The sequence below is a fragment of the Mchenga conophoros genome, linkage group LG11 (assembly GCF_057382185.1).
Source record: "Mchenga conophoros isolate Kocher_MC1m ecotype Shallow Benthic linkage group LG11, M_conophoros_male_GT1.1, whole genome shotgun sequence".
In the NCBI taxonomy this organism is placed as follows: Eukaryota; Metazoa; Chordata; class Actinopteri; order Cichliformes; family Cichlidae; genus Mchenga; species Mchenga conophoros.
In genome coordinates, this window is record NC_140536.1 from 27,597,935 (window position 1) to 27,625,637 (window position 27,703).

The following is a 27,703-nucleotide window of genomic DNA, read 5'->3' on the forward strand; positions in this document are numbered from 1 at the left end:
TCAAACTAAAGTAAATTATACGAAGACAATTATATCAGTACATTGTATCATTTACAATAACTTTAATGTAGTATACATGCACGTTTAGTGTCATTTTATCTGACGTTACAAAAATAAATACAATTATTAAAGTCAAGGAATGTGCTCAGCTGGAAATTAAATTATGTCACACGCTCTGTTTGCGTCAGGAACTACCCAGGTGCAATTTCACACGTGTTTATGCTTTCAAAGACTTTAGGACAGCAGGAACTGGCGTAGTAGGAGGATAGTTTAAACCCCGAGAGGAATGTTCGTGTTCACGAAAGACGTCGCTGATTCTGACTGACTTTAGTAGGTAGGTAAGGAGTTAACTGTGCTAGTTAGCTTGCTAAAGTTAGCCAGAGACCTGTCATGTAATTTTTTTAGGGATCGTAGCCTTGTCATGATTTATTGTGTGAATATTAAATAGGAGCCGTATTAAAAGCAATCAAATGTTTGTCTGTTTGTTTGTTTTCTATGAAGACAGGATGAATAATGAAAGTCCTGCTCCTCCTGCCACCGGCGCCATTACTCCCCTCCAACAGATGATGGCGTCCTGCTCCGGTGCCATCCTTACGTCGCTGTTTGGTGAGGCACCTACACTTCAGCTTATTACATTACAATAAGCATGCCTTTGTTTATTAACTAACACTCAGCTGGTGGTTTGTGAGGTACAACTTGTTATTGTGTTATAAAATTATTTTGATCAATCGGAGGTTTGGAGAAGTTTCCTGAACTGCTGCTTTGATTGTTTGTTCTCTGATTAAATGAAAATTGTGACAAACATCCTGAACACAGGCAATCATGTTGAGTTGCTTTTTTTTTTTTTTTTTACAGTTACACCTCTGGATGTTGTGAAGATCAGGCTACAAGCACAGAAAAATCCCTTTCCCAAAGGTGAAATGAATTTACACTGTGTTGACTGACTGTATTTGTGTTTTAAATTATGTTACATATATCAGACCGTGATACTGTGCATGCAAAAACAAGCATTATTAAAGTAATAATAAAGATCAACTTATTTCCATAGCAGACTTTTTGGAGATATTACAGAGGTAGAAACCATGTGAGGCCCTTAAAAAAGGGTCATTTGTCCCTGTGTTTTAGCATTTGATCTGTCTTTATGTTTATTGTGGCTCCATTATATACTAAACCAGGAGAGTCAAACTAATTTTAGTTAAGGGGCAGTATAAATTGTCACTTTATAAACTTTATAACCTATATGAATCAGGAGTGGGATTAGGAAGCAGCTAGAAGAGAGCCTGAGAGGTGGAGGCAGGACAGTCAGAATACATGTGTGTGAATGGAAGGGAGACGGTGTAACAGTGAAGGAGGATGAGTTTAATACCTGCAATGAAACATCCAAAGCTCCAAAACTGCTTTTATATTTTCATACATTTTCATACCCTTGTTGTACTGCTAGCTTCACATTACCACACTAGAAACAGCAGTGAATTTTACTCAATAATTGGTTTAGCCAGTAACAACTTCACCGAAATGTTCGCATTTTGCTGACCTGAACATCCAGCCGGCCTGCGTTTGATGTCACTGTATTAAATGTTGATGTTAATATTTTTCAGGCAAATGCTTTGTCTACTGCAATGGACTTATGGACCACATATGTATATGTGAAAATGGGAATTCCAAGGCCTGGTACAAAGCTCCAGGTCACTTTAGTGGCACGCTGGTAAAAGTTTACATCCACATTACAGTTTACCTCTATAATTACCTTCTGCCATGTTTTTTAGTATCGTTTGTGTGTCGTTCTGTCTGTAAACACGGTAGCCTTGCTTCATTAAGCCTTGCTTCATTAAGCCTTGCTTTGTTAATTGACCTTGGTCAAGGTCAACTTAACGATTTAATGGTCGAAAATTGACAAAAAGCCTTATAACGTAGAATCTGTGACAAGTGTGGTGTGTAGTGGGAACATATAATATAAATATTATATTATTTTTATAAAGATTTTAAATGTAATGTCACTTTTGTCCTTTGACCTCTACTCAAGGTCAGCAGATTGAGAAGAAGGCTTTATAGAGCTATTTACCACTATGTTTCCTACTGCCTTTGTTTGGGAGCTTTGGGGATGGAGATTTTACATATCAGGTTACTTTGGACCTAATGAACTTTTCCTCAAGATCAAATAAGGTCTAATCTTCATAAAATATCATTTATCTGTAAAACTGTACTTTAAATTCTGCTGCTTTTGTTTTTATTGGCAAAATGAAGAAATTGTACATGTTCTAAATATCACATTATAGATTTCATCTAAATATTATGGCACATTTGACCTCCGACCTGACTTTTACATTTCACATCTGTCTTTCTTTCAAGTTGACTCCAAAAGGCATTATGTCTTTAAAGAAAGTATTATCAGAGAATGAGCTGTCCAGTTAGTTAGAAATATACTGCAGTGTAATAGATAATAAGCTGAAGTTATTTACAAATCAGTACTTATTATCCATTACCTGCTCTTTCAGAATGGATGCATAATCAAATTATACATCTGTGGAGTTTACTGCACTACAAACTTCTTAAAGTAAAATTTAAAAAGAAACAGAAAACAAAATTAATATATACAAAATCCAATAATGTTCCCTTAAAAGTAAATGCTGTGCAGAGAGTGAGCTTCTTGTTCTGTATAATGTTTTAAAGTTAGCAGTCTGACAAGTTAAACTTAGCTTTAGTGGCTGATAGAACTGTTCCTGCTTGTATTAAGTAGAGGTGTTGTAGTACAAAACCTCTGAGTGCCACAGAGCACATCATCCTTCACTGACTCCTAACTCTGAATCTCTGCAGGATGCATTTGTCAACATAGTACGGCGTGAGGGAATCAGGTCATTATGGAGCGGTCTGCCTCCAACACTGTGAGTGTAAAGTCTATTTTTTTCTATTTCCTGATTGGGCGCCTGAGTTATTGAGCTGTGGTGGGTCAGTGGTGATTACAGCAGAGTGTTTTCCTTTGATGTGGTATTTATTCATAGTGAGCCACCTCAGAGTTTCTTCAATGATCGTAACCAAATATTTAATTATGTTACGCATCATTAAACAGAACTTTCTTCACAGTTTTTAAATTTAGATGCATTTTTGTGGCTGTCTTTTACCTGCTTAGAAAATTTTATAAGTAAGGCATGATTTATGTACCTTCTGTTATGTGCTTTCTGTTATGTGCCTTCTCCAGTGTGATGGCAGTCCCAGCGACAGTGATCTACTTCACATGTTACGACCAGCTCTGTGCAGCACTGAGGGTCAGGATGGGAGAATATGCTCAGATGGCTCCTCTCCTTGCAGGAGCTACTGCTAGAGGTGAGCTGACTGCTGTCCTACTGCTACTGAAATATGCCATATAATGCCTAATAACAGACATCAGCATTTTAACAGTGTTGGGGGTCTCAAGGCCAGCCACCCTTACCTTCTGCACCGTGGCCTTGGCTTCCTGATTTTATCCAACAAGCTAGATTTTATTTAGAAAATGTTAGTGTTATTTTTAGTCTAACTTACAGGCCTGTAAGTGATTATTAAAGTAGAAAAAAGAGGCTCAATCATTAAAAGTGCCACAGCAGCATGTTACTTTCACTAACAAATCACTTCATGAACTGCTTTGTCTTCCTCCTCTGTGTGAAAGTGGGTTCGGTGACGGTGATCAGTCCTCTGGAGTTGATCCGCACTAAACTGCAGTCTCAGAAGCAGTCGTACAGGGAGCTGACCCAGTGCATCCGCTCAGCAGTGGCCAAAGAGGGCTGGCTGTCTCTGTGGAGGGGTTTGGGGCCCACGCTTCTCCGAGACGTTCCCTTCTCAGCCATGTACTGGTACAACTACGAGATGGGCAAGAGCTGGCTGTGTGGCTTGTCTAACATCACAGAACCCACGCTGACCATCACCTTTGTATCCGGAGCTGTTTCAGGATCTGTAAGTTAATTTTTCGTCTAAAACTCCACAGAATTCAACTTCCAGCCTGCAGATAAACATATTTGATAGCAAAAAAGCAGAAGTAAACTACAGCGTATCATTTCTTATTTCATTTTTGTCATTTCTTTCAGATTGCATCTATTGTAACTTTGCCTTTTGATGTCGTCAAAACAAGAAAACAGGTGGAGCTTGGAGAGCTGCAAGCAAAGAACTGTAAATCTGCTTAATTTCTTTTAAATTAAAGCTTCTGAAGATTGTAAATGTACATCTGCAGCTACTTGGGGAGGTTATGTTGATGCTATATGTTCATATTTGTGTTGGCATGGTAAATAACCCAAGTCTGCAGAGTTAAATAAAAGCAACAATGAGCTTTAAAACATTTTACTTCTCATCAAAAAGGCTTCCTCATTCTGTTAAGAGGCCACAACACTTTCAAGTGACAGTCGACAAGCATCTCAAGTCAAGCCCTGTGGAGCACTTAAACCTTCTCAGTGCTGATAAGCAACACAAATAAGTGCCTCAAGTGTGTGCTTCCTCCTCTGTGGATGATGGTGATGGCTGCTCCAGCTGTTTGTAGACGCCCCCTTCTCTCCTGTTTCAGACCCCACTCCTCTTTTCAAAGCCTTGCCCTTTAAAGACTGCTGAGTGAGGAACAGGCCCTCCTGCATGTGCTCCTTAAAAACACCATTAAGCCAGTGTGCACCACTCGGTGTAAACATCAAACGGTCTCAATGAAGACGGGTGGCAGAATATCCACTCACAGTGTAGGATAAGATTGTCCTAAACAATTCTAACTCAGAGGAGTTTAGAGAGTGTAACAGCTTCAGATGAACATAGCGATGAAGATATTTCTCAGCTCATCTGTAAGGATGTGATGGAATATGTGAGGCAAAGCTGCTGCCTTTTATTGTTAAACCCACATCTCTTGTGCTCTGTTTTTGGTTGGATGATGCTGTTTGTTGCTAATTGGTGCTCTTGTGTTTGCAGTGCCAGGTCAGGCCTCCTCCACCTTCTATGTGATGTGCAGGATTGTGGCAGAAAACGGGTTTAGAGGGCTGTTTGCTGGTAAGTACTTCACTGACCCTTGACTCAGTGAGTGGCGAGTCTGAGGTAGTCATAAACACTCGCTGTAAAAACAACCTCCACCCTCTTTCAAATCTAAAGCGTTACATTTCAGGACATGATGAAAGTTTTTCACTTCTTGCCAACCTTTACATTTGGTAAATACAACCTCAGATTAACAGCATATTACATACATACCATATTACTGTTTAGTAACTTGTAGAAACACCTTTAGCTGCTGTAACATGAAGTAATAATTTCCTGTATGACTTTAAATACATTTTGGCCCACTCTTCTTTACAATGCTGTTTCCATTAAATGAGCTTTACGAACATTTGCACGAACGCGCACAGCTCTGTTCAGGTCGCCACCACATTCCAGTCAGTTTGCGGTCTGGACTTTGACTTCATTTTCTTTTTCAGCCATTTCGTTGTAGATTTGCTGCTGTTCTTAGGTTCAGTCGTCGTGTTGCATGACCCTATTTCAGCTAAGAACATTGTGGTATACACAGGATTTCATGGTTGATTTAATGATTGCAGGTGCTCAGGTTCTGTGGCTGCAAAACCAGCCCTCATCATGACCGCCTCACCACTGTGCTCGACAGTCACTATGGCTTCGTTCACACTGCAGGTCTTAATGCTCAATTCCGATTTTTTGATCAAATCTGATTTTTTTTGTCTGCTCGTTCACACTACAAATAAAATGCGACAGCAAACGCGCTCTAGTGTGAACGCTCAAAGCGGCCCTGTTAGCAGAGCTGCTCTGTGCAGCGTTATGGCATAATAATTTTAAGGGAGAATAAAAAGTCGACACACATATCTCATTCCAGACGGAGGACTCTACCACTACACTTCTCCAGTCCATTCACAGAGCCGTTGCATGGTAAGACATGGATAGGAAGTGGGCGGAGCCTTTTACCGTCATTTTATTACGACGCAAAGTACAAACACCTGTGGACACACAATCCAACAGGCCCGCATGCGCAAAAGAAGACGTCACACACAACGCGCTCTGTTTAGACCCAGAGCAAACAATATTGTTTGACTGATGGCCTTAATATAAAGATTTGTTTCGGACTTTACGTTTCCCAGTTTTTGCTTCAAGTTATTTTGTTATTTACATAATAATGTAAATAACCTAATAATGATCCTTATTGCTGTTTTAGAGGAGCGGTGCTTCAAAGGATAGTTGCAGATTTCTGTCAGAATCTGCAGATTATACAGTACAAATAAAATGTTCACGTTTCTCCAACGTTGTCTTCCCAACAGTTTCACGGGATGTCCAGGAAGCGTTCACGATGTCTTCTCCGGAGCTGATAATTGGCGTCTGTCTTGTGTCAGTGACGGAAAGACGGATTTAATGCGACATGACCATCAAACAGCAGTCAATTTCTAAGACATCGGATATGTATCGGATTCAGTACCACATACAAAAGTGACCCAGATCGGATTTGAAAATATCGGATTTGTGCCGTTCACACTGTCATACCATGATCGGATATGAGTCGCATAGGGTCAGAAAAATCGGATTTGATGCACTTTCGCCTGCAGTGTGAACGTAGCCTATGACACAGTTGTGCTGACATGCTGTTTGTGATTTTTGGCCAGATGTGGGATTATGCGTTATAGCCAAACATGTCCAGTTTGGTCTCGTCTGTCTTGCGGTTTTTTCAGATGTATGCAAGTCATGCTGCCTCCTCTCTCTTTTTAGAGAGAAGCAGCTTTTTCGTTGACACTGTGCGAACACACGTGAATACTTGACACCAACTGGTCTTTTAGAGGTGCTCACACTTACTGATCAGCTGAAAAACTTCATTTGATTAGTAGCACTTGGCTGCTACTTACAGCTTCCATAGAAATTAGGAGTTTAAGTGTGTGCTTACTTTTTCACACGCTGCTTCTGTGCTTTGGCTTAAATACATACATATATGTCCTCTCTTATAGTTCGTCTTAAGGTTGTATTTACCTTTATTTTAAGACTTGCTAAGGGCCCGATTGTTTTCATGTCCTGATACATGAAACCTTATTACTGAAAGAGTGCATACATTCTGTTTAGACTGTATATAAACTCTTCTCATACCTGTGGTTTCTCTATCAGGTTTTCTCCCCAGGGTGATAAAAGTGGCTCCAGCCTGTGCCATCATGATCAGCAGTTATGAGTTTGGAAAGGCCTTTTTCCAAAAACACAACAAAGAGAGGACACATGGACCACTGCAGACCAACCCCTGACAGATTTCCCTTGGAAGAACGACGCACGCCACAACAGCTACTGCTAGACCGCACCTGAGGGTTGTACTGTCAAACCACTTAGATTTAACTTGAGGTTATTGAGCAAAGTCAGGGGTTGGAATGATGTTAAATTATACTTTAACAATAATTAAGACGTATATATAAGGTGAACAAGTAACCTCAGGGCTTTAGGACTCCTTGTCTGTTTGTATATAGAGTTTTCACTGTCCGCACAACGAGCTCCATGAGATCAAGGAAAGGATGGTATTTTTTTAGATAAATTTATTGGGGCCTGAGCAGTTAATGCATTGAGGTGAATCCATATTCTCCTTTCATAGTGCAAGTCAACCAAGAAGTTGCACAGTGTTACTTCTAAAGTTATCTGGATGAGCCAGATGCTTCATTTTGCAGTGCAGATCTTTAGCATGATAAAGTTAATGTTGCCAAATTTAAAACATTAGCACAAATGGGGTAAAAAAAAAACCCCCCCAAAAAAACTACTGTCTGTCTTCCTGCATTGTAAAATATTAAAGATGATCAGAATCGATATGAATTTATTCATATTAATTTTTACATTGTTTTTGTTGAATGCAGTAGATTCTGTGTGAAGTTGGAAAGAAATATTTTTCATCTACACCTTGTTCATTTCAGGCGTGTTTAGGAGCTAGTATATCAAAGAAAGACTTTTTATTAGTAATATATTTTCCATGTATCTCACTGAGATCATGTGCTCTGTGCCTGAACTCCTTAAATAGGAGACACATGAGTGAGTGTAAATAAAATAGCATTATTCAGATTGTACTATATGAAAATGTGTCATTTTCTATACCCGATTACCTTTTCCTCACACCTGTTGCTGTTGACAAGAAACTCAAATGTCACCATCAAGTTGTCAGTGTTTCAGTGTAGTTTATTCAAATAAAGAATAACAAGGTAAATCCAGTAAAACATCTGCTGTATGTCTGTGCAAACGACCGCTGGAACGAGGTGAAGGCAAAAAGTAATGAGTTTAGTGTTGAGGTACACGGCTTAGTTACCAACAATACAAATTGTATTCATACTGAATCGCAACACAGACTTTAAACAATGATCTATCCACGGTAACCAGCCATTACAGTGAAATACTGCATTTTAATAATTAAAGGGAATAAAGCTCAACTTTAAAATAAAACCCAGAAATTTGGGGTGGTTATTACTCATAGTGATCCTTACCTGAGAACAAAACCACGTGATACACAACAGTGGCAACATAAGGCTGATGAAAAACTGAAGAAAAACACCAAACAACAAAGACTGCCTCATCCCAAACACTGATGACGTACTGAGACAAAACAGGCACATTAACCATCACAAATAGAAGAAAAGGGTGATTTATGGCACCACCAACAGAACCAAAAATATGAATACATCCCATTATCAACAGAAAATAATTCAGTGACACTCTGGTTTGTAGTCTTTCATTTTTCCCTCTCAGACCTCTGACCTACAGTCAGCATTTTCAGTATGGTATAATCTCTAGAGCCTAAGAGAGGCGCAGCCTTTTCACTGCCCCCTCTGGGCTGTAAAGTGACATAATTCAGACTAATACTTCCTAAAATAGAAATCAACAATGCTCCACAGATAAAAACAAACAAAACTAAACACTGAACATATACTGATGAAGTTCCATTTGAAGATCCTCTGTCATTTCATCGGTGTGGAACATTATTAAGACGTCATTCAGACTGATGGAGCTGGATCATGCTACACCAGATCCTCAAGTTCCACATACATAACATAAACCTCTACAAACAATTTCCAAAACGGAGAAGGTTCCTGGATTATCTGGCCCTGGCCAAAAGGCGTTTTTAACTCTTCATTCCCTATGAAGGAGTGAAACTTGGGCTGCTGACCTCTGTTGTAGGACTGGCCAAACATTCATTCGACCTCAGGCTGGCCAGAGACTTGTAGCTGGTGACTGAGGTCAGGGAGCCACACAGACCTCTTAGAGAAGGAGTTTCTTCTTTGCCTGGATGACAAGACGTACAGTAAATGTTCACACCAGCGATGGAAAGCTTCACAGACAGCAGTGCTTGCTACCAGGTGCAGACGTACCTTGGTGAGTCCACTTTGAGCTGGCTGACCTGGCCTCCAGACTCAGCATGTTGGACGGTTCGAGAGAATTCTGGGAAATGCTCATGTCTGCAGAGAGCTGCTCCAGACTCTGGAAACTCTTCCTGCAATGAATGGACAAAGATCAATACACAGTATAATTGGTGCTGATAGGACCAAAAAATTCATCAGTTGAATGAGTTTTTGATGGCAGTACTTCGAGTACTTCATGAGACAAAAGCCATTTAAATACACTGTGTTGGTAATTTAGGGCAAGACAAAAGTTTGTGTACAAACTTAAAACGTAACAACGGACTCAAATTGTGTAAAGACAATGTTCTATATACAGTCACTGACACTTTATTAGGAACAGCTGTTCCCCTGTTCATTAATAATAACAATAATAATAATTTCCCCTAGGGAAAGTATTCTGATACAAATACCCAAGTAGCCAATCACAAGTAAGCATCTCAGCAAATTTACCCATGGTCAAGATGACCTGTTGAAAGAGGAGAACGGCCAGACTCCTTGAAGCTGATAGGAAGGCAACCGTAGCTCAAATAACCACTTGTTAGAATCAAGGTATGCAGAAGAGCATCCATGAACACTCAGCACATCAAGCCTTGAAACACTTTGTTTCTGTTTCACTTCACTTCAGAGAACTTCAATCTATACACCTAAAAACCACAAACCAGGCAAGAAATTTGGGTGTAGTGATGGATGCAGACCTAAACTTAGAAAAACACATTAAGACAATAACAAAATCAGCTTACTATCACCTCAAGAATATATCAAGGATAAAAGATCTGATGTCTCAACAGGACCTGGAAAAACTAGTCCATGCATTCATCTTTAGTAGGCTTGATTACTGTAACAGCATCTTTACAGGTCTACCTAAAAAATCAGTCAGACAACTACAGCTCATTCAGAACTCTGCTGCTCGAATCCTCACTAAGACCAAAAAAGTGGACCACATCAGTCCAGCTCTGAGGTCTTTACACTGGCTGCCTGTCCGTCAGAGGATAGACTTTAAAGTTCTGATGCTGGTCCATAAAGCTCTGAATGGTTTAGGACCAAAATACATCAGTGACCTCCTGGCCCAGTATGAACCTTCCAGATCCCTCAGGTCATCTGGATCCGGTTTTTTATCAGTTCCCAGAGTCAGAACCAGACACGGAGAAGCTGCATTCAGCTTTTATGCTCCATATATCTGGAACAAAGTCCCAGAAAGCCTCAGATCAGCTGAAACACTCAGTTTATTTAAATCCAGGTTGAAGACTCACCTGTTCTCAGCTGCATTTGAAAAAAAAACAAAACACCAAATCCACACTTTTAAGCTTAAATTTCAAAACTTACATTTTAACTACTGATTTTATCTACTGTTCTGATTTTATCTACTGTTTTTTGTTTTGTTTTTTTGTGTTTTGTTTGTTTGTTTGTTTTTTAATCAATTTTAAATCATGCTTTTTATTTGTTTTTGTTCTTTAATGTCTCTGTAAAGCGCTTTGAATCACCTTGTTGTTGAATTGTGCTATATAAATAAACTTGCCTTGCCTTCTTGCTTATTTTTAAAGTTCCTCGACACGAATGATGTAAATGAGAGCAGATATAATTAACTTGTTCCTTCGTGAGGACAGAGGCTCCACCTGCTGGCTGTTCAAACTTTTTTTTCATCTGAACCCAAAAGTTTGAATAATAAATATTTACTGTTTTGGTTTGCATATCACAGGGTATTGTACTATTGGCCTTGCAGAGATTGTGGGCCATATATATCCCACTTTGATCTTAAGTTGACGAAACCAGCAAAACTTGAATATCTGTAAAGATGTTTAAATATTACAGCTGTCAGCGCAAAATTGGCAAATCCCCATTAACGAGTTAACGTAGATTAGTCCGTGTGGGGTTGACTTGGCATTAATGCGTTAATGCAGCTAAACGCAGGCATCATGACTAACACGATTAACAATTAACTCACCTGGAGCGCAGACTGTCTCAAAATCCCTGGAATGTCGCTGTCAACGCATTTCGGGCAGTTTGTCCGAAGTTTGTCCATTCTGCACTCCAGACGGGTTGACAGAGTTCAAAGTTTTAATCGCGTTAATCATGATGACTACATTAACGCGTTTAGCGTGCTGACAGCACTATGAAATATACATGTAATCCAAATGAATATAAAAAAAAGTGCAATTTTAACTTCTTTTTCTGTTTTCTACATGATAAAGAAATTCTGCTGTAGTAAATGAAAGAAATCTGTCAATATTAATAGATAAACATTTAAGTTAAGTTACAGAAAAGTTTCTAGTAGCTTTTTTTTTTTTTAAGTGGACCCATTGTAAAAATTAAATTAAAAAAAGCTGAATTTTTTATAATTGATAGTACAAGAAGAGGACCTTTTCTGTCATTTAGTTATTTTTCTTTTACTTAATTACTTTGTTTATGTATGAATGGCAATAGGGGAGGTTTTTCTTGTAGGTAAAAGCTGTAAGAAAACTAAAAAATATATGTCCTCCTCCACGTTTTCCAAAGCCATCCAGTGAGCCTTGGAGGAGCCTTTGCCGGGCAAATTCTGGCCCCTGGGCCTTATGTTTGACCATGAAAATAAAAGCAAATGTAGAAAACACTTCAAAATAACTGTCCAAATAAATGCTTGTAGGCTGAAGATTTTCTTTTACAAGGACTTTGTACATACTCCTCCCACTGTCCTGTAGTCTTCCTGTACAGCAGTGTATCCAAGGCAACAGCATTGGCATCCATGGCATCGGGAGATGGCCACTGATTGGTCAGATGAGCTGTTAACTCTTGTCTAGATCGCAAGTCGTTGTTTTTAAGCACTGTCCTGAAAACACGAGACAAAGTAAGTAATATTTATTCTAATGTCACAATCATCTTTTTAAAAAAAAATTAATGTCTAAATAATTGAAATACTTTTTAAATCAATCTTGTGATACCTTTAACACCAACACTAAAAAGAACTGTAAATTAATCTTGCAGGAAACTGTACAATTTACAATCTTCACCACATCAGCCTAACATGTCAGCCTGCTTATATGTAATAATACGGTGCTGCTATCCTTTCATTTCAAGAGGAACATAAACAAACAATAGTAAAGGAAATTAAGCTCATCAATCAGTTGCCAGGATGTGGTGCGAGTGGAAAAGTCATTTTCTGGGGGCAACTGCAATCCCACAGGAAACGTTTTGACATATTCAGGCCTGGGCCACAGTACCGGCACAAAACCAGTTTCTTTGACAATGAAAGAAGAATGTTAGAGACTAATCTTTATGGGTGTTTTTTCTTCCAGATACAGTACTGTGTAGTGCGTCCTTAAAAAATTACATGAAAATAGACAAATGGAGGACAACAGAAGAAGAATCAGGATTTTTTTAAACTAGAGAAGGAGCACTGGGAACAGCTACACAATAGCTTCCAGCAGGACACTGATGTGAATGTCTCTGACCAAACAAACAGAAACAGACTTCATGGGTGTCCACTAGGGGCCCACAATGTCCTCTAGAAGGCCCCATGTTCACTGCCCAGCATTTAGAGCCCAATTTGCTGTCACGGATAAGAGCAGGTTGCCCCTGAGCACCAGTGACAGACATGAAAGGTTCTGGAGAAGCCGTGGAGAACATTATGGTGCCTGTAACATATTTCAGCATTGACCAGTTTGGTGGTGGGTCAGTTATGGTGTGGAGAGACATATCCATGGGTGGATGAACAGACCTCTACAGGCTAGGCAACAACACCCTAAATACCATAAGGTATCTTGAGGAAATCCTTGAACCCATTTTCAGACCCTTCGCTGATGCAGGGGGTCTTGGGTTCCTCCTGGTGCATGACATTTCCCGGCATCATGTGGCGAGAGAATGTAGGCTGGAGTGAAAGACCCAAAGACCATGACGCTTCTCTGCTCACGCCTATTGAGCTCCACGCAATTTTGTAATTAAACTGTCATTTCTGTTTTTTCTCATTAGTTCAGCTAATCTTTCCACATACCGACAGGCTACTGCCAGAGTGCCCCCACATGGCACTCGGTTGGGAATCACTGTCTCAGAATATTAATGGAAAGCTGATGCCGTTTGACTGAAGCAGCGCTGACTGCAATAGATTCAGCAACAAACAAACCACCTGCAACCTTCAGGCTACTTGCTGTGTCTTGAATGTCAAACTCACAGTTGGAGCAACTGTAAACCTTTCCACCCAACACCAACAAAAAACACACACCAGAATGGACTCACAATTGGTCCTGTAGTTCCAATATGATATACTCAAGCTGTTCTTTCTCCAGTGTGTGGGAGAGGTGTGTGTCTGCCAGGCTCTGCTGAAGGGCTTTGCTTTGGGACACAGCCTCCGACAGCTGGGCTTCTCGTAGACGGACAAGTTCTTCCAGGTAGCCCTGAGGCAAACAAATACACATCTGGTTTATTAACTTCAGCACGTGCATCTGAATGGCCTGCTTTTCACTACAAACAAGAACCCTGAATCAGGAACAACCACAGCAAGGAGCCACAATGAAGATATAACATAAAGCTGAATATTTGTTTGTGTGAGAAAACAAAAACAAATGTCACACTGGCATTTACTGCCTTCCTGCCCCGTCATCGTAAATTAACACTAATATGAAACTCCCACTGATGCTACCTTTTGTTCCAGTGCCATGCGATACTTCTGCTCGAAGCGTTTGCACTTGCTGACCAGGTTGCTCTGCTCAGTAAAGATGGAGGCAGCCGTGGCTGTTTTGTCAGGTGTGCTGCTCTCACTGCCGCTGCTCCCCAGAGTCCTCATCTCCTCCTCATCACTGCTGATGCTGTCTGCGCTGCACAGGACAAAAGTGCGTACCCGATTAGTACACAGCTCGCATACAGTACCGTGCAAAAGTCTTGAGACACCTCTCATTTCTTCAGATTTTGTTATAAAAATGGGAAATGCATGCTGCAATTTATTGAAATGTACCACACCTGCTTTGCATAATTTCATCATTTACTGTCATATTCACACTAACCTTTATTTTCAGGTAGTAACAGGTCACGTCACTGTCAAGAATGTAATATGTTATAAATTCCTGCAAAAGCAATACAATCTAAAGCCTAATGACAAGTGAGTTTAGCAAGATTTGTCGATACTGGTGAGTAAATTGTGGTAAGACCACTTCCCTCATTATTCACCCTGCACACAAACCGTCTGTGCATTTAAACTGTTCAGGACTTCATGATACAATACAGGAAAATGTGGTACATTACTGCCGCTGCACTGTTTAGGGTTTCTCCACTAAAAAGCTTCAAGCCTTCACACCTCCTGCTTGTTGAGACGTGCTATGGTTGTGATATTCCCAGGAGCACGAATCCATCACTAGAGGGTGTTGGAAAACACTAATTATGAGAACACTGCTGTATACTGTGTTGAATCCACAATGAAAATATCATGTATACCAGAGGTTTTTTTACACGATGCTGTTACCACTCGGTGGAGCGGTGAGGGTGACTCTGTACTAGCACACAGATGTCTCCAGGCCTAAACTCTCAGCAAGCATGACTTCAATCTAAACTAAAAACCTTCACATTTCAGCACAACTCAAGATCATTAGATTAAATTGACCAGTTGATCAGATTAAATCTCTGACAGTTGTTAAAGTATAACTGGCAAAAAAGGCACCAAAACTGAATCTTGAAACTAAAATGATTGACAATGGCATGACTTCAAGGCAGCAGAAGCTTTTTGGAGCTATACATCCAAAGGTAAAGCCACTAGACAAAGACTCTTGGGCCTTATGTTCAACACCACTGATCTAATTCAATCTCTAGGAAGGGTTTATTCAAGTGTGACACTAAGAAACTGCAAGAATTGTGCATAAATCACAACTTCCTGTCTGCTTATGGTAAAAATGTTTGTACATCTTAGGACAATACAGGATACAAAGTTTCATAAATACAGGTGAAATGCAGCACCGGGGCTACTTTGCATGGGGAGGTGAAGCGCCACTTAAACACTTTCAACAAATATCTTTTTTTACCACAAAGGATACACGTGCCACGTTTCACGAAGTTTCGAGCCTTTTGAGCTCAACACCATCAGTGCTCAGACACTAATAAAATACACACTACACCAGAGACGGACCGTGTGATGTGAATTATTTGATCTCATACCTCTGAGTGAACTTCAAGTAAGGCGTGTAGTCAATCACAGCAGGGCAGCTGCCATCCAGACCCTCACCTTTCAGACAGAAGCTTGAGACAGAACAAGATGAAACATTAAAGCTGGGTCTGTCTGTGACCGTTTGAAATGCAGCACATTCATTTAGATGGCATGTTAGTCAGAGCTTCAGTGTCCACCCTCATCCTCTCCTTCTTCTGAAGTCTCTCAGCTTCCTGAGGATGAAGTGTTTCACAGCTCAACTTCTTTGCATCTGTCACCTGAACTGCACTCTTCAATCAGCAGGCCCTTCATCAGGAGCAGATAACAGTTTATTCTCCAAAGCAGCTCTAATTTTATCAGAAATAATGAAGCCGAATTTAAAACGTTTGGCTTATGTAACTAATTTTCCATATAATGGTTTAATTTTGTTATAATTTTAAAAGAAAAACATAAATAATTTTTCAGAAGAAGCACTGCAAACACAAAAACATTCACAGCATGCGGTATCATGTCACCGCAGTATTATTTACTCTAAAGTTTTGAGAGTAAATAATGAAACTCTTTCAGTTACGGTACTGTGCAAAACTCTTGAGCCACCCTTATTTCTTTATATTTTTTGCTTCAAAACAAAACAGACTTTCTTGTTATTTTTAAAGTCGTCTTGAGCAGTAGTTTTTCAGGCTTTCAGAAGGTCTATTCATGAGTGGTGGCTCAAAACTTTTGCACAGAACTGTACTTCTGCTTGATCCCTCTTGGCGTATGTAGGACAGTAGCTCAGAACGCCAGTGATGTTGTTGGTCTGTTGTCTTATACTCCATCACAAATGGCAGGTCAGCAAACACTCATATACAGGACAAATGAATCTAGTTCAGAACCAAATGAAACTGCTCGGAAATATTATGACTACATGGTCAGCAGTAACAATGGCCACAAAAAGCAGGAAAATATGTATATGTATACAGCATTAACCAGGTTACTGATCTTAACATAACAGGGCCACTCATCCATGAAAGTGACCAATAAGATGATGATCTTTACCACCTAACAGGATGCAAGTGGTACGCAACATGCGTGGCAAATCCAACTAGCCCTCGAGCACAGTCTGGCTGAAGACCCTTTAGGTCAGGGGTGTCAAACTCCAGTCCTCGAGGGCCGGTGTCCTGAAACTTTTAAATGTGTCCCCATTCAATAGAACTTGACCGCATGCTGAGGTAGCAACCCCCAACCATACTCAAGCAAATTTAAGTAAATGTAAATGTTTGAACATAAGAGTGTCCATAAGTGCACGTGGCACCAGGATGCTCTAGGCCGTAGGTCGATGATCGATTTTGTAATCGTATCAGCAGACCTGCGACCATATGTTCTGGACACTCGGGTAAAGAGAGGGGCTGAGCTGTCAACTGATCACCACCTGGTGGTGAGTTGGATCAGGTGGCGGGGGAAGACGCTGGACAGACCTGGTGCACCTAAACGCGTAGTGAGGGTGTGCTGGGAACGTCTAGCAGAGGCCCCAGTCCGCGAGATCTTCAACGCACACCTCCGGCAGAGCTTCAACAGCATTCCGAGGGAGACTGGGGACATTGAGTCCGAATGGACCATGTTCAGCGTCTCCATTGCCGAAGCTGCTGCATTGAGCTGCGGCCGCAAGGTGGTTGGTGCCTGCCGTGGTGGTAATCCCCGAACCAAATGGTGGACACCAGAGGTGAAGGGAGCCACCAGGCTGAAGAAGGAGTCCTATCGGGCTTGGTTAGCCTGTGGGACTCCGGAGGCAGCCGACAGGTATCGACAGGCCAAGCGGAATGCGGCTCGGGCAGTGGCTGAAGCAAAAACTCGGGTGTGGGAGGAGTTCGGAGAGGCCATGGAAAAAGACTTTCGGGCTGCCTCGAAGAGATTCTGGCAAACCGTCAGACGTCTCAGGAGGGGAAAGCGGTGCTCTACCTGCACTGTGTATAGTGCTGGCGGAGCGCTGCTGACGTCGACTGAGAAAATTGTCAGGCGGTGGAAGGAATACTTCGAGGACCTCCTTAATCCCACTGACACGTCTTCCGAGGAGGAAGCAGTCTGGGGATGAGGGGAATGACCCGCCAATTTCTGGGGGCGAGGTCACTGAGGCAGTTAAACAACTCCTTGGTGGCAGAGCCCCTGGTGTTGATGAGGTCCGCCCCGAGTTCCTGAAGGCTCTGGACGTTGTAGGGCTGTCCTGGTTGACACGCCTCTGCAATGTTGCGTGGAGATCAGGGGCAGTACCTGTGGACTGGCAGACCGGGGTGGTGGTCCCCATCTTCAAGAAAGGGGACCGGAGGGTGTGTTCCAACTACAGGGGGATCACACTCCTCAGCCTCCCTGGGAAAGTCTATGCCAGGGTGCTGGAAAGGAGAGTTCGTCCGTTAGTCGAACCTCGGATACAGGAGGAACAATGCGGTTTTCGTCCTGGTCGCGGAACACTGGACCAGCTCTTTATCCTCTCCAGGATACTTGAGGGTGCATGGGAGTTTGCCCAACCAGTCTACATGTGTTTTGTGGACTTGGAGAAGGCATTCGACCGTGTCCCTCGGGGTGTCCTGTGGGAGGTGTTGCGGGAATATGGGGTGTCTGGCCCATTGCTACGGGCCATTCGATCCCTATACAACCGTTGCAAGAGCTTGGTTCGCATTGCCGGCAATAAGTCGGACTCGTTCCCGGTGGGTGATGGGCTCCACCAGGGCTGCCCTTTGTCTCCGGTTCTGTTCATAATTTTTATGGACAGGATTTCTAGGCGCAGCCAAGTGGCGGAGGGCTTTCGCTTTGGTGGCCTCAGAATCTCATCTCTGATTTTTGCAGATGATGTGGTTCTGTTGGCTTCATCGGGTGAGGGCCTCCAGCTCGCACTGGAGCGGTTCGCAGCCGAGTGTGAAGCAGCGGGAATGAGGATCAGCACCTCCAAATCTGAGGCCATGGTTCTCAGCCGGAAAAGGGTGGAGTGCCCACTCCGGGTCGGGGATGAGTTCCTGCCCCAACTGGAGGAGTGATGGGAGTGATGGGAGAAGGGAGTCGGAGATCGACAGACGGATCGGGGCTGCAGCTGCAGTAATGCGGACGCTGCACCGGTCCGTCGTGGTGAAGAGGGAGCTGAGTGTAAAAGTGAAGCTCTCAATTTACCGGTCGATCTACGTCCCTACCCTCACCTATGGCCACGAGCTGTGGATAGTGACCGAACGAGATCGCAGATACAAGCGGCAGAAATGAGCTTCCTCCGAAGGGTGGCTGGCCTCTCCCTTAGAGATAGGGTGAGAAGTTCGGCCATCCGGGAGGGGCTCAGAGTAGAGCAGCTGCTGCTCCACATCGAAAGGAGCCAGCTGAGGTGGTTCGGGCATCTGACATGGATGCCCCCTGGGCGCCTCCTGGGTGAGGTGTTCCAGGCATGTCCCACCGGGAGGAGGCCCCGGGGCAGACCCAGGACACGCTGGAGAGATTATATCTCTCGGCTGGCCTGGGAACGCCTTGGTATTCCCCCGGATAAGCTGGAGGAGGTGGCTGGGGAGAGGGAGGTCTGGGCCTCTTTGCTTAGTCTGCTGCCCCCGCGACCCGGCCCCGGACAAAGCGGATGAAAATGGATGGATGGATGGTAAATGTTTGGAAAAATGAACTTCCATAGAGTCTTGCTAATGACCTACTAATTTTATTCAGGTGTGTTGCAGCAGGGACACATGGAAAAGTTTCAGGACATCGGCCCTCGAGGACTGGAGTTTGAGACCCGTTCTTTAGGTGATCACTGTGTATGAGTTTGATTAAATTAAGACGAATACCGTAGGAGGAATAGCGATTTATGTGAACTGTGGACAGACGGACAACAAAGACTTGACCATGGCGTAACTTCACTGGTCCTTTGGTCGGATGACTCGTTAAATATATGAAAATGTGTTTTCTAATTGAAAACAGAAACACGAAGCCTTCGATCTGACCACAGCTGTAGCTGCAGGTGGCCACCAACATTTCCAATACTTTAACATTCCCACACTCACTGGTAAAATGTTTCATACATTTATAGATATAATTTAGGATGATCCTATTTTTCAAAATGCAAAAATAAATAAACTAATAAAAACCCTTCAGGATATGTGTCAAACTGCAACAAATCCACTGTGCTGATTATTTTAGTAGTTTTGAGTTTTCTGGCAACATGTTTCTTTTTCAGAACATCTGGACGAGTACCTGAAGTCGATGGTGTTGAGTCCGATGAGCGTGTCGGCTAACAGCCCAGCTTCCTCTCCCAGCATGATCGCTCCGTCCTCATAAAACCTCCTGCGGCCAACACACATCAGTAAGTCTCACTGTGTACACGAACGTGGAGTAGTGAGCAAAGACTGAGGGCGTAGGTTATAGCTTTCATTAACACAATTATAACTGTTTGTTTAGACCTGCTGGCTCTGAAGTCCCGCAGTGCAAATGTGATGTACTCTGAAAGTCTTTTCTCCATCAGGACGACTCTGATCCACGCCCTGCCCTGCAGAGACAAACAGGTGACATGCAGCTGTTAGTGGAAGCTTCTGATATTTGAATTAAAAAACCAGCTACACGTCTAAATGTGCCTGTAAAATACGTGGCCGTTAACCATGCGGCTGTTTGCTCTCCATCACAAGTTTGCCCTTTGTTCTTTTCCCAAGAGGACAATGGAAAGCAGAGCAAATGATGACGCACTGATTCTGCACTGTGTGCTGCAGGGTCTGGATACTTTGACTTTGCCTTCTATCCTGCAGTTTTCCTAAATCAAATATGTTGTTCAATAAAAATGATCATTTTCTGAAAAATAGAGCTTCAGAATAATCAAATCAGATCAATAGTCAGTTTTATAATTACCTTTGCTCTAGATGATCGCACATTTTCCATGCTCTCAATGCTTCGGATGCAGTTATGAGGTACTTTACTGCAGGCAGCTTTTATGTAATCCCAGAAACTCCGAGGAGTCTCGTAGCCGAACCAAGACATCTGACCTGAGAGGAAAAAAAGAAAAGAAAAAGAAAGAAACAAGCATTTGTATGAGCATGCATGTGCATTCATACTGAATGACCACCACAGTCAAAAGGGTATAGTAATGAAGAAGGCCCAGAGCGCATCTTCCCCGGCCAAAGATGACACCCCATCATCGAAAAGAAGTCGCACAGTAGACACAACGTCGCCTGCCAGCAAAGACTTTACCGACATGCTGGAGTCAATCGATAAGCGGTTGTCCAGCTTCGATGCGAGGCTGTCCCTGGTGGAGATTTGACACCGTGAATTTAAATCCCTGAGATTATCCCTGAGTTCACCCAGCAGCAGGTGGAAATGCTCGCTGCTGAAAACGGCACGCTACGGGACTCGGTCAAGTCTCTTACCGAAAATGTGGCCCAGCTTAACATAGAAAAAAAAAAAAAAAAAAAAGACTTATTGATCTACAAGCCCGTAGCATGAGAGATAACCTTGTGTTTTCTAGTATCCCAGAATCTGCTGGAGAGGACGCGGAAGCAACGGTGAAAAGCTTCATTAAAACCCACCTGAATCTGCTGGAGGACACTGTGAAGAACATCACCTTCGAAAGTGTCCATCATATCAGGGCTAAGAGGTCGGGGCCGGGAGACCACGCCCTATTGTGGCCAAATTCTGCCATTTCAAGCAGAGAGAGCAGGTGAAGAGTCACAGCAGGGAGCTGAAAGGACTTCAGCGTAAACGACCTAGGTTTGTTGGTATGCTGAAGTCCGAGGCGGACCGGAGGGACCGGCTCCATGTGGACGGACAGATCCCGGCACCACTCTGTGGCTGTATTAACTTCACTCCAGATAAGAGCCTGCTGCATTTTCTTTTCCTTTCTCCCTCTCTTGCATAACTAATCTGTTTCAGTTATTAATATCAATTTGCTAATTCAATGTGATGTCACAGCAGATAAAACGCCATAATTCTCCGTTAATGCGTTAATTAAAATGTTTTCTTTTTTCTTCTCTTTCTTTCTTTTTCATCCCTCCCACCCACCCTTTTCCTTGGTGTTCTTCCTTCTCCTTTCTTTCACTGCATCGATCACCTGTTTCATAGTCACAAACAACACTCTATTTCACTCATTCACACAGCAAAAACACACACACACGCGCGCGCTCTACGGCAGCACATCCACAACAGCCTCACAGCGCACACAGACATATAGGACACATATTAGTGAATATGCACACTCATAGACAAACTTACGGAGCATCTCGCCACACACTTTTCTTCTTTCTATTTACAAACCAGTGACGTATTTCCGTTTTCCTCACCCTCATCCATGAATCTTCTCTGAGGTTCTCCTCTTTTCCTCCTGCCTGGCAGCTCCATCTTCAACTTTGTACCCACTATCCCCCCACTGCACGAGTCCAAACCATCTCAGCCTGGCCTCTCTCACTCTCTCCACCTGAACTCTCTGATATCTTCATCTCTAATCCTCCAGCTTGGCCTCCTGTCTTTTTTGTTAGGGCATCACAGTAGGTCTCATGTGACATCCTGATATGATGCACGTCTTGGAGACGGCACCACTAACAAAAAGCAGCCCAAATACTGTTGATATTTGATACTCACCTGGTAAATTAAAACTGAGTTGCTCACATCTAAACAAACCTGAATGTATATTTGCAGATTGAAGCACACAAGAGGTTGAGGTATCCTCCGCTGCACATCATATATCTCTCCCATCAGCTCATCAAATAAAGGCAAAATTACATTTAATTGTGCTAATGTGTGCAGGCTTTTACAGCTGCGCCGCTCTGTTACCTTTGAGTCGATGGCTGAGGATGTGCTCCAGGATGGAAACAAAGTTAACGAACTCTGGAGATGAGTCATCTATGGTCTCGAAACAGGAGTGGTCCAGCAGAGTCTTCACTGAAAACCTGAACATAAAAAGCAGATACACGGGTATCAAAATCAATCACTGGGTCTGTGTTTTAAAGGGACACTGCACAAATATTGCCTGTATAAACAGACTCAGCTCCAGAAGGAGAGCTACGTGACTGTAAATATAGAGGAAAGGCTTGCATTGAAAAGTCCAGGAAGAGTCTTTGAAGGTAAAGTTCACTTACCAGATGGGGGAGAACGATAGCTGCTTTATGTCTCACTTGTTTTATGAAGCTTAAACAACTAAGTGCTTAAAGTTAGGATGTGTCAGTCTCTGCTTTTTACCACTGAGGTTTACACGTGAGACATGAATTCCCACTTTTCCACACCGACATCCAAACAGCCACAGTGGCAAAACACTTTTCTTGTTGCCATCTGACGCGAGCCGAACGCCCTCCAAGACGAGGATAAATGCCGACAGACGAGGCGTCTGCAACGATCTAGTCCAGAGCTCGGGACTTGTTAACACAGTATCTCAAAAGCCCACGAGAACAAACAAATCGTAATTAACCACCACACATTAACCGCCACACTTAACATTTGACAATTACAAGGCAGAGAAAATAAACACATGGCCTCAGTACGTGTAATGAGGCCTTTGATTAATCTCCTCTGATGAAACCATCCATGATGTGCAGCCCACTATGACAGTCTACCGACTCTGCCCAATTTCATTGCAACTGATTATGCAGGAAGGAAAGTTAATAGAGAAAGACGCGATGTGTCACTGTGTGTGTGCTTTATGAAACTGGCCGGTGTGTGTGTGTAATCTAACTTCATATCGCACCCTGCCTCTCTTTCTCCCTGCCGTTGCTTAGCAGCAGGGTGATCACCAAGTGTGAAAGCGGGTTAAAAACTGACGGATTTCCAGCAGTAAAAGCCTTAAATTAATCACACATCACATACATACAGACACCATGGGGGGAAAAAAAATAAATCAACAGCCCAGCTCACGAAAGGCCAGACACAATTTCCTCTCTGTGCAGCGCTTATCCTGTCAGGTGTAACTGCCACCTGAAAAAACGTTTAATGTAGACTTCCAGTCAGCGTGACAACAGCAGAAAATCACACACACACACACACACACACACACACACACACACACACAGAGGTGTTTAAACTTTAACTGACGTGTCGCTGAAGTCAGTCACACGGTATTGATGCTAAACTAGATGAAGTCGCGAGACTCTTGTTTCTAGGCGACTCACAACAATAACCCATGTCGACTGTATTTTGTTGCCAATCTTTGTGACTTAGAAAAGTTTCTCATGATGTGACAGCTCATTAATTATCACTTCTTCTGTAATGATCAGAAAGTGCACATTTTAACTGGTGCCATGAGACTGACTTTGATGACGAGTCAAATCGCTGCTGTTAAACGTGAACATCTGAGTACACTCCGTGATTCGCTAACTTTGTGCAATAACTTTTATCAGCAATAACTTAATAATCACTTTCGAAATGATGTTGTCCGTGTCTCACAGAAGATTTTTGGCCCAGGCTTCCTTACTACGTTGCTTTGCTTCACTGAGGTTTTCATTTATGCACAGCTCTCTTAAGGTCCCACCACAGCATTTCAGTCACGTTGAAATCTGAACTTGGGTCATTTCAGCACCTTGATTCTTTTCTTTTTCAGCCATTCTGTTGCAGATTTGCTGCTGTGATTAGGATCACAGGAGCCAGTTTTGACTTAAACTGTTGGACGGATGGCCTGACATTTGACTAGAGAATACTTTGGTATGGAGAGGAGTTTGTGGTCATGTCAAAGACTGCAAGGAGCTCAGGTACTGTGGCTGCAAAACAAGCCCAAACCATCACCCCTTTACCACTGTGCTCACAGTTGTTATGACGCGGGAAAAAAAAAAAAATCCACTCCACAGGACATTTTATCCAGAAGTCTTGTGGGTTGCTGGCTTTTCTAAACAAGCTATACTTGCTCAATCTTTTTCTAATTGCATTGTCGTGAAGTTAACAAGCTTACAGTAGAGTCAGAGAATTAACTGGGACATTGACTCCTGGGACGATTGAGTTTTGAGTTATTGCACTAACACAACTAAATGCTCCAGACCAGCAAACTGCCAGAACATCTGCTTTCACAGAGATCCTCACACTTCCTAATTATCAGCTAATCAAGTAAATTTGATTATCAGCACCTGGCTGTTACTTACCCTCTTAATTCATAGCGGTGTACTTAATATTTCACATGACTGTAAATCAAGCGTTCATCTTCATTCAGGAAACCGCGTGGTCAGATACATGACTTCTTAGAAAGCACAGCTTCATCTCTTTTTGCTGAGCTTTCTGATTCTGATTCTCTACAGTATGCAACAGTATGCAAACACCGGCATCTTGTTTGTTCACCATTTTAACAGCGTTTCCAGGCCCCTAGAACGCAAACCTGCTTGTTTGCCACTCTTTTACGATGACTCTGTGCACATGTGTTTAAAGCAAAAAATTATAAAGATATCAACCATGCACAGTCTCTGGCAAGCCCACAGTGCATCCACACACATCATTTGGGAACAGGGATCATTTTAATTTTTTCCCCCATTTCTGTTTTAAGCTGGCAGCACAGTGATTAGTACTAGCACCTCAGAGCAGGACCCTCTTGCTCTGAGGTGCTAGTACTTTAAACCCACCGACTGGTGGGAGTTTGCATTTTCTCCCCAATGCGTCTCTCTGGCTTCATCTCCCAGTCCAAAGACATGCAGAAAAGATTCATTCAATTCAACTTTATTTCACCAAATCACAACAACAGACACCTCAAAGTGCTTATAATGTAATGTGGAGACGCTCCAACAATAGAGAGTAACCCCAACAATCAAATGACCCCTTTTGAGTAAGCACTTGGCAACAGTGGGAAGGAAAGTCTTGATGCATGCTCAATCATCAAGGTAAGTAAATCCCAAAAGGTTGATTCTGTTCATCTGGACGCAGCGTTTTTTAGTGGGACAAACGTTTGGTCACTCATCCAAGTGACTTCTTCCGTCTCAGCTGACTGCGGGTTTCCCCAACCTTATAAACAGGACATTTGCACAATGACTGAAACCAGCATCACCAAAGGAACAATGGGCTGGGAGGTCAGTTCGTTGATCATTAATATGCAAATTGTCATGACCGTTGATCAACAACCACTGATCGAAAGACCACTGATCATTAATCAATGGTCTTTCCCCATCCCGTTTATAAGGTTGGGGAAAGAGTTCTTCAGTCTCTTGGATGAGTGACGAAACGTTTCTCCCACTGAAAACGCTACGCCCAGATCAATGGAATCAACCTTTTAGGAGTGGGAAGGAAAAACTCCCTTTTAACAGGAAGAAACCTCCAGCAGAAGCAGACTCAGGGAGGGATGGTGAGGTAGGAATGTTTATCTGTGTCTATGTGTTAGCCCTGCGACAGACTGCCAACCCGTCCAGGGTGAAGACCCCCTCTCACCCTATAACAACTGGCATATGCTTAACCCACCGATGACCCTGACTTGGATAAGCATGAGAAAATGGATGGATGGATTCTGCTGTAAGTACTTACAACGATGAGTCTGTGTTTTAACTATACTGGTAAGTGTGACAGGTAAAACTCGAGTGACAGCATAAACAAATATAAAGCTGGCTTTTACGGTCTCAGGGCAAACACTGAAGCCAGCAGGCTGTCGGTGATCTCTGTTTACTTCCCTTTATTTGCTGTGACCCTCACCGTTTACTCATCTACTGCAGCGGGAGAAAAAAAAAAAGAGACTGCTGAGTAATTTGTTATCATGTTGAAGACAGCAGAGCATCTAAAACAGAGAGATTTCACTGATTTATATGTACATGCATGGTATTTTTACATTACTACATTTACAGGGTTTATATAGATATATTTATCTAAATCTATATAATTTTAAGAGTACAGTTCATTAGTCTGCCATCTTCCTTTCATGATTCGATTGTTTTGTCAGAAAAATGGAAAAAGCAACAACAAGCCCAATTTGACATTCAAATTGCTCATTTTCTGCTAAACAGCAGTCACTATAAAGCCAAATCCCTGTATCGTTTCTACTTAAAAACCCACGATTAATCCATTATTGGCATCTTTTGTTCAGGATTTCTCTGTTTTCTCTCTCTTTGTGCCAATCAGTGAGATAAAGGCTGTTGCGGAGGCAGGAAGACCTGGGAAAGTATGAGCACCTGTGTCCAATTACCTTCCTTTCAAGTGACCAATATCAGAAGGCCTCCTGAAGCTTCAAAACACTGTTAGTCATTTTATAACTGGATTTGTTCGCCAGCTCTCAAAACAAGGCTGAGCTGATAGCATTTTTATCAGTTTGTTTTCGGAGTCGTTACGCTCCCTTGGTGCCAAAATACAGACACCTCCACATTTTCTCTTCCCTCTGCCTCAAAAACACCACAGGGACTATCAGTCGGTAACTGACATCTGCCAGCAAAACCAAAAAAGCACCACAAATCAATACATGTAGCAGGGTGTTTTTCACTGCAGCTGGAAGAGACGGGAGGAGAACCTGACCGGTGACATGTGTGCACACCTCGGCATCGATATCCCCCCCCCTCAACATCTAATTGCTTATAAATGTTTTGAGGGAATCGGTTTTATGTGTAGGAGTTTTAACTGTTTTGAAAATGCTGCTAAATAAAATATATGGGAAGGTTCATTTGTGTGTGTATAGGGGGTAACAAAAATCCAAAGAAAACTCAAGTTTGTGTCAAAAAAAATGTATTGGGGGGGGGGGGGGGGGGGGGTGTATTTCTAGATTTCTGGCTTTAACTCTCCACTGGTGTGAGCTGAAATGTGGTGGCATGAATCTTTAAGGAAGGGTTGTAAAGCTGGGGTGGGTGGGCGAATGAGGAAAAATTTAATTATCCTACTGTGCAAAATAAGCATCATCATCTCAGATCTGAGATCATCTCTGGTTTTAAACCCACCCAGCAGACAATCAGTGACTTTCCCTCCCCTCAGCTCTGTATGCACATTAGCTCATAGTTTAACTGAAGGATGGAGCAGGGCTGTAATCCTGCAACCTTAAAAGCCAACCTTTAATAAATGCATGCACCTGACTCTGAAATTAAATTATCTGCCGTCATGAATTCAGCTGCAGATTCTGTTTCGTCCTCCCTGTCGTTAAAGCACTGAAGAGCATGAGGAGTCCCCACCTGCACACGGTCAGCAGGTTTTTCCTCTCCACCACGGCACTCCTGCCTGCAACGCGCTTGCGGACGGGATGGAGACCCACGCCGAGCGACGCCATCCCCGGGCTTGAGTCTGTGGCTGGTCCCCGTGAGCTGTCCACGGCTCCGGTGCGCCAGGGAACGACCAGCTGTCTACGTCCGTCTGTCTGTGAGGGGTACAGAGGATGCTCCACTGAAGGAGGGGCCCGAAAACTGTGATAAGTCACGCTAGG

The 27,703-nt window shown here is 42.7% G+C and overlaps 2 protein-coding genes across 3 annotated transcripts; one reads left to right on the forward strand and one right to left on the reverse strand.

The window, feature by feature from the left end:
* Nucleotides 1-160: 160 nt before the first annotated feature.
* On the forward strand, nt 161-8,144 carry slc25a40 (solute carrier family 25 member 40). 2 transcript variants are annotated; one of them, XM_085292119.1, is made up of 10 exons: nt 161-334; nt 506-606; nt 856-915; nt 1,599-1,705; nt 2,815-2,882; nt 3,197-3,321; nt 3,641-3,924; nt 4,056-4,137; nt 4,912-4,989; nt 7,084-8,144. In XM_085292119.1, the coding sequence occupies exons 2-10, from the start codon at nt 507-509 to the stop codon at nt 7,212-7,214; spliced, it is 1,035 nt and encodes a 344-aa protein (XP_085148245.1). In that variant the 5' UTR covers nt 161-334; nt 506; the 3' UTR covers nt 7,215-8,144. The 2 variants fall into 2 exon arrangements, with proteins under 2 accessions (XP_085148245.1, XP_085148244.1); XM_085292118.1 differs by having other exon boundaries at nt 502-606; nt 7,084-8,141.
* On the reverse strand, nt 8,104-27,703 carry rundc3b (RUN domain containing 3b). Its single transcript, XM_085292120.1, has 11 exons — nt 27,456-27,703; nt 22,189-22,304; nt 20,275-20,408; nt 19,836-19,921; nt 19,630-19,719; nt 15,450-15,530; nt 13,948-14,122; nt 13,545-13,702; nt 11,995-12,141; nt 9,309-9,430; nt 8,104-9,222 (listed from the first exon to the last, which is right to left on the reverse strand). Exons 1-11 carry the CDS (start codon nt 27,548-27,550, stop codon nt 9,077-9,079), a joined length of 1,350 nt encoding a protein of 449 aa, XP_085148246.1. The 5' UTR covers nt 27,551-27,703; the 3' UTR covers nt 8,104-9,076.